At 31.7% G+C, this 8,082-nt stretch overlaps 1 protein-coding gene across 1 annotated transcript; it reads right to left on the minus strand.

Annotated features, from left to right (window-relative positions):
* Window positions 1-388: 388 nt before the first annotated feature.
* On the minus strand, window positions 389-3,020 carry LOC112794364 (root phototropism protein 2). Its single transcript, XM_025836412.2, has 4 exons — window positions 2,631-3,020; window positions 2,397-2,466; window positions 1,143-2,225; window positions 389-1,047 (listed from the first exon to the last, which is right to left on the minus strand). Exons 1-4 carry the CDS (start codon window positions 2,681-2,683, stop codon window positions 574-576), a joined length of 1,680 nt encoding a protein of 559 aa, XP_025692197.1. The 5' UTR covers window positions 2,684-3,020; the 3' UTR covers window positions 389-573.
* Window positions 3,021-8,082: the final 5,062 nt, after the last annotated feature.

Raw genomic sequence — 8,082 nt, forward strand, 5'->3', positions numbered from 1 at the left:
ATAAGATCATAATAGTAATAATAATATCCACTAACTCACTCCCCTAATAGTGAGGGTTGCAATAATTAGGTAGAGCACCATGATAGAACTACCTCCTCTTAATTATACAATTGCCACCAAAAGGGTTACTATTAACTTACCTGCATTGAAAGTTTAAGCATCATAGTGCTCAATGACAAAATGACAATTGTTTCAACGGTAGCACAACATTGTACTTGATTTGTGAAAATTACTCCATTAAATCCTAGCATAATTGTTGTAAAATTCCTAATGGGCACTTAAATCATGGTTTTACTAATACTTTTAATCTGGTATTAATTTCAATATTTCACTAAGATCCTAATTTTTGGAAACTAGACCAGCAAAAGGAAAACCACTACCACCCTAATTCAGAAATTGGAACGATTCATAACTCCACCAAATTCTCCCACATAAAACATATATCCATGATGCATCACCTCAACAATTTCAACAAACTTTTACAATGGTACTCTTTTTTCTTTGTTTTTTTTTTGTTTACTTTTTTGTCTTTTGGGTCAAGTACATATTACAATACGAGAGAAAAACAACAATCTAGGAAACAGAGAACCTTCTCCATCTGGGCCGATTGAAATCCACAGGCCCATCATCTAATTGGGTCGTATCTTTTGAACCATTTCTAAACGGGTTCATCTTCCCCAGCCTCCTAGAAACAGAGGACAAAAACGTGGCCTTCTTCTTCATTGTTGACGACGATGAAGACGTCGTTTCCAGAGCGTTCTTCTCCAGATCCGTAACGTACATCTTCATCCTCATCAGCTCCGTCCTCAGCTCCTCATTCTCCTTCACCAACGACACATCCACCGCCGCCGCCGCCGCCGCAGCACGGTGTTCCTCTTCTTCCTCACTCCTCAGTCGCAGTTGGTCGTAGTAAAGAGCATGAAGCACCATCTGCACCGGTAAACGCTTGTTCTGCGACGCGTGCACACGCGCCTCGTATGATAGCTTCAACGGATCCATCACACTACACAACTTCTCCCTCTCTATCTCATCAAGCTTCGAGTGCGCCTACAGAAAAAGATAAATAAATAAATAAATAAATAAATAAATAAATAAATAAGTAGCAGAAGAGTTAAACGGTGTCGTTTTGTGATTTAATGTACCTTGAGGTAGATGTCTACGGCGCGGTAGAGATCGTCGTCGATCTCGCGTGCAAATTTGGGAATTAGGGTTGCGATGGCGTTGAACTTCGAGATTGTGAGATCATTGAACGAAGCGATCTCGGCGAGGTAAGCGTCGACGGTTTTGGTCACGCGGCGCAGCGCGACGGAGCAGTTATCGTCGGCGGCAGAGATAACCGCTGCATGCTTTTCGTTCTCTATGAACGCCGACACGATCTTCCGTACGGTCTCGAGATCTGAGAGCCTGTCGCCGTCGTAGGCGAACGACAGAACGAGGATGTCGTCCACCGTTGCGAGTTCTAGAACCGCCGCGATCCGCTTCTCCAGTTCGCTCCTGCAGTAGTTAGATGCTCTGACGTAGATCGCGCAGCGGAGGAGGCAGCAGACGAAGCTAGCCGGAAAAGCGGTTTTATCAGAGGGGAAGAGATCTACCACCGATTCCAGAAGCTTCCGCGGATTTGTTCGGTGATCAGAATCGGAATCACTAGGATTTAAAAGACGGATTCTGTCGGTGGAGAGACATCGCTCTGCATAAGCGATTAACGCTGCTGCTAGGGTTTTCGGTTTGGCGCCGCGATTCTTCATGGCGGCGATGACTTTTCCGAAGAAATCTACGTCGAGAACGGCGAGATCCTCCGTCCACCAGTTCGCCGGTGACCTGCTCGGAAAATTTGCCTCGCTGCAAGCCTTGGCGCTGACGGCCTCCACGCAGCGTTTCACGATGTTGAGTTCGTCGGCGAGAGGGAGGAGGTTCCGGCACGATCTCAGTACCGTGATGGCGCCGGTGAGTGTGAAGAACGCAACATGAGAGAGATAGTCCTCAGTTTTTCCGGCGAGGTTGTTCCCTTCCGTCATCTGGAGGAACTCCGCGGCACAGCGCAAAGCGGCGACGTTTTGAGCCGTTATATCGAACTTAACGCCGTAACAGAACTTCGCTGCCTTCTCAAAGGTTCCACTACCTCCCGGAATGCCCGAAAGGTCGATCCTGGTGAGTTCATTTTCTTCAATCTCTTCTGATTCCTTTATCAGTTTTCTGATGTAGTTGCTCTTTGCCACTAGCATAAACTGCACATACATGAACAAAAAAAAAAAAAGATTATTGGTCACGTGCAAAATTCGGTGCATGCATGCATAGATTACGATTCATGCTCTTATACGGTGAGAAAGTTAATAAAATAAAAATCATAGATTACATTCATGCTCTTATACAGTAGCTCTATGCAGTAGTTTTGGTACCTTGTGGAGAGGGAAACTTGCTTCTCCAACTTGAACTATAAGATCTGATGGAAGTTCTTGAGAAAAAACCCTGAAAATTAAGATAATAATGCAACGTATATAGTATAGTTAGGAAAATATAGACATAATACATGATCAAATAATAAGTGGAATAATCATAGAGTTTAGAGAGTTAATTAGAATTTGGTTAGTTGCATGGAAAATGGATATAGATCAGAGGTAGTGGCGGAATACCATTGGCTGGTTCTCTCCATGGCAAGGGAGAGTGTTCTATTGGGAGCAGCCATGTTGAATAATGAGCTGTGCTTTATTTATTTCTGTGTGTGTGGTTGAAAATAGCTAAGTTAGGAATTAGGATATTCAAGGATGTATATCATTATAATGGATCACATATGTGGTGAGAGGCTGGGCTGTTATAATATAAGGAGATTTTGAAGCTTGTAGCTTTCATGCTTTTAATTATGATTTAATTTTATCTTCATAGGGGGCTAGCTAGCTGGACTATATTCTGAGTTTGTGGTATTGTGCATTGTTCCAAATATGTGATGATAATAATGATAAGTTAGAGAAATATTTGAGCTGCTTTTCAGCGCAACTAGTTGTATGTATTTTGATTTGTTCAAATAAATTATTATTATATATGGAAAACTCATATATTTTAAGAGTAAGCAAAAAGTATATATTCCACTTATTTAATATATTCAAGATATCTTTGGTAAATAAAAAAAATAATTTTCAATAAGTACAAGTTAACAAAATTATTGCACTTAGTAAAATTAGTTTTAATATTTAAAATGACTCTATTTAATATACATAAGTGTAGAAAGGAAGAATAAATATAAATATTTATTAATATGTAAAGGTATATTCGATTTCTAACTTTGAGAAAGAAAAGTGTTAGGGTCAATAATTTTTGTGATTTGTATCCATCAAGTAGTCATCAATAATGTTTTTAATGATGTGAGATTTTATCTAATAATATAAGATTATTTATCTTTTTTACTGATTATATACTGACCAAAATTTAATAAAATTACTGGCCTTAGACTTTTTTCTTTGGAAAATACAACTTAAGTTTAAAAAGTGTCTTCATATATACTTTCAAAAGTACTTATCATACCTTTTCAAAACTAAAAGTATAAGCATGTGACTTTTAAATTTGCCAATTGTAATTTGTCTGTCTGAAAATTTTATCTAACTAAATTTTAGCCACATGGATGTTTTTGGATGTCGCATGATTGATCTAGTTACAACTTACAACCTTTATTTTCAACTCCAATAACATGTGTTAGGTATTAAACAATTTAAAAAAGAAAAATAAAAACTTAAGGTTACTACGATCTCTCTTAGTGTAACTACATTTTTTTAATTCCTTAGTGACTTGTGAACTTGTTGAATGTTAGTATCTACTTACAACGTTTTTCTTTAACTCTAATAATATTTTGATAAAAGCACAGATAATGGGAAGTGAATTTTGCCAATTAAAAATACTTTTTTGCTATAAGTTGATAAAATAGATTCTAATATAGATTTCACAGAAGTGTATATATATAATTAAAAAAATTCAAAAGAATATTTAATTGAGAATATTAGTTCTTGTAAAGAAAAAAGTTTGAAGACTAACAAGTTTAATGTATGTTGGTCAGTATTTTAATTTTGGCTAACATTTCAACCTTTTAGTCTAATAATTTAACATTATATTTTTAATCAATATTATTAATTAATTATTGGTCGAAAATAATAAATTGTGTTAATCTCTTAACATTGTTCATGGGATAATTGTTTTTATATTATCCAAGTTATTTTTGTTGGAGCATTTCCTTTCCAAGGTAGTATTGTAATTGGAAGACATTTTCCACATGTATAGTTGTCCTACTGTTTAATATGCTTGCAATAGTGCAGACAATAAGTTCCCATCGGCTCCACTGGAATTTAATTTTCACTATGCAGAATATTGTGCGCTACGTAGTATATAGTCGGGCGTTACCTTTATTCTATAACGAAATATTAAAATTGAAAAGTTTTATTTATCTTATTATTCGGTTTTCAGATCTTTCATTTTTCTTTCTGATAATTCAAACGCTTGCATATGATTGGCAACCACCTACATTTTCATTAAATATCAACCCCACCATATCCAATACTATTCAATATATATATATATATATATATATATATATATATATATATATATATATATATATATATATATAAATTATAAATAAATATATAAATTTTGTCTACATTCATGATTCACCAATATATATTCATAATAATTTTGACATCCACTTTTTTTTCCCTTTAACTGTTTTAAGTTACTACTTATTTTGAGCATGAGTTGCAATGCTATTCGTACGATGTTGTTATTTTACACCATTTTATGTAATGTAATGGTCGAGCCAAGCTCTAATAGTCTAATTCATGCATATGGTTATTCTTCATTCTTCAAGACTTTCATGGTCATTATTTCAAAAATAAAATAAAACTTCAACAGAAGTTTCAAGGTTTGACACTTTGACTATCAATTTTCATGGAGACAAGTTTGGATACTTATTTACTGGCATAGTTGATCAATTAACTTATTAATTTTTCCTCATTAATGCTGCTTATTATTTTTGGATAAGAATTAGGCGACAAGGATATGATATTAGAACTGTATATTATTATTATTTTCACGTGGAAGGCCTACGTATATAATAACCTAAAATGTTTGCGGGTACGTAATGCCTAGTTATTGTGACAAGGAAGAGAAAGAAAGATTATTATTAGCCATGAACTAACCTCTATATATGCATGGTCCCATACCTCATTCTAAGCCAAGTTAGGGGATGAAGATCTTGTGGACTAAATCGCTGAAACAGACGCGACTTTAAGTCCTTAACTTCCCAAATGCAACACGCCATTTTTCTTGTCATGATCACAATAATTGTTCTATGGATACTACCAATATTAAGTAGTGGGGATAGTGATTGTTAAGAGAAATTCTTGCCTACTATAGATTGGCTTTTATTTTGTTTTTTTCCAGTTTGTTTTATATTAACTTTTTTCCCTTTCGAATAAACAAGAATCAAATTTTATACTTTTACATTATAGAAAATCAGATACTATATTATGAAATTATTTACTCAAAAAGTTAAGTAGATAAATAAAAGTAAATAAATATTTCTATCTACTCTATCAAATAGGTCAATCAAGGCTAGGAAATTAGCCAATTAGGCAAATTTTAGTTGAACATCATCTGTCTTGGCGTCTTGCGATGCATTCTATGACATCATTTTTAATTTAATAATTTGTTTTCACTTAATTACTTGACCGATCTTAATTCTTATGAGAGATTTTTTGGTTAATTGATCGAATTAGTTTTTAAAAGATTGGTCATTCTTTAAATTTGTTTTTGAAAAATTTATCAATCAAATTAGTCTTTTAAATATTATAAATTAATTATTTTTGTTATTTCAGTTAATAGTTTTCATCAATGATTATTAATATAAAATGTTAATTGATAGCATACATAATATTTAACATGTTTAATTAGATGTTGAATAAATATATTTATAAAAATCATATAGTCAATTTTTTTAATTATATAAATCATAATTTTAATATAACCTAATAGTAACAAATTAATAAATTTTTATAAATATATTTATTATTTAGTATCTACTTAAATATTTTAGTGTTATATATGATGTGAGTTAATATTTTATATCATCAATTATTGATAAAAACTATTGATTGAATGACTGAAAAACGAAAATAATTAATTTATAATTTTTAAAGAATCAATTTAATTGATAAAATCTTTCAAAAACAAATTTAAAAAATATCCTATTTTTTAAAAATTAATTTAACTATTAACTCGAAATTTTTTATATTTATGAAACGTTCAAATGAATTGTATTACGTTACATCTATATGATGACGAAGAAAATTCAAACATGCATGATGAGTTAACTTACTGAAAAATAAGTTGAGTCTTAAATAAATTTTTTTCGCAGCTCGACAAACCTAAGAGCCAACTATAATTTAATCCAGTTTTGGGTTTTTCAACTATAACTATTTGTAAAAATCACCAAAAAGACTCTCTGGTGCAATTTTGCTTTCTTTTTTTTTTTTTGGTGTACTGTGGGGATATCTTTTTTGTTGTAAGATGATTGATAATTGGGAGTTTGGAACCAATTTTGTATGTTCTGCACAATGTTGGAATTAAAATTCTTATCAATGACCAAAAAGAGAAAGAAAAATAAAAACTAGAATACTTATCCCCCGCGTTTATTTTCATAAAAAAACAAATCGTCAATACGCAAATGCATCCTGATAAGCATCCGTACATGCTTTCCGTTGGGCTTTGTTGAAACTGTCCAAAAAGTATCATGCATGATTTTACTAAATTGAAAATTAAAAAAAAAAACGAGGTATATTGTAAGCCCTAGTGATTACACAAGTCCTCCGAGTTCTCTACAATTCTCCAAGCTTGTTTGCAAAGTGCCTTAGGTTTTGTAATTAAAAATCCTTGAATCCCAACCCTCTATCTTTTCTGTGTTTTGTGATCTTTTTCCGGCCCTTAAGTGATTTCTGCGATCTTTTTTGAAATGTCCACCAGAATTTGACTACCTTAGCATTTAATCTTTATTAAAAATTCTTCGAAAATTTAATTACGTTAAATGCATATGATGCAATAGCTTAAATTATTGATTTAATCAAAATCTCTTTATCTGCTTGATTAAGTAATATTTCTTTCTACCTTTCTATTTTATTCATACCTCTTTTCTCTATTTAAGTTAACATTTTATTTTTAGATATTTTTCAATGTGCTGATAATCTTAAATATTTGTCGGAATTTTCTCACGCTCACATATCCAAAATCTCTTTAATATTGACTGTTACTTAATTAGATAGATACCTATTCTCCAAAGGTTACGTCCAATTTTTTAAGATTGATTCTTTGTCCCAATATTTCTGTGAGGGTACTCATTCAAGATTAAAATAATCTGATATATTTTCTTTTTTTTTTTCTCAGCCAAAATGATACGGTCATCCGTAAATAATAAGTATGTGATGGTATATATTAGACCATTTTTATTAGAAAATTCATTCTAATTTTTATTTATAATTCACTTGTCATAAAAAAATAATTTCACTTCAATTTTTGCATCATAAATAGTAAATAAAAATTTAAAATATCTCTCTTCTCCATTAGAAAGAACTAACTTTAATTCTTATTGTGATCCTACTTAATTAATTAATTAAAATATTTAAAATTAATATAATTATTTTTTAATAATATAATTTAAATTTATAATTTTAAAAATAATTAATTAATAAAAGATATTAATATTAAATAAATTCATATATAACAATAATACACAATATATAATTCGGGATTACACTAATTTATAAAATTACTTAATACAAGGAAAAACATAATTAAGCTCTATAGTTGACGACAAGCATTGTGAAATTGTCATATCTGTTCAATCAAGTCCTCTTTCAATTATCTATACTGCTACCTATTTTGAAGTTGGACATTTCTTTGGAGAAATTGATGGTATGGTGCAAAATCTTCTTCTCCAAGGTGAGATTGTGATAAGCCATTTTCGATATCATCATACTCTAAGTCTTGAGCAAAATTTCATGTATAAGTGTCTCTTTTATCTTCAACAATCATATTATGCAATATAATACA

Source organism: Arachis hypogaea, chromosome 1 (genome assembly GCF_003086295.3).
Source record: "Arachis hypogaea cultivar Tifrunner chromosome 1, arahy.Tifrunner.gnm2.J5K5, whole genome shotgun sequence".
In the NCBI taxonomy this organism is placed as follows: domain Eukaryota; kingdom Viridiplantae; phylum Streptophyta; class Magnoliopsida; order Fabales; family Fabaceae; genus Arachis; species Arachis hypogaea.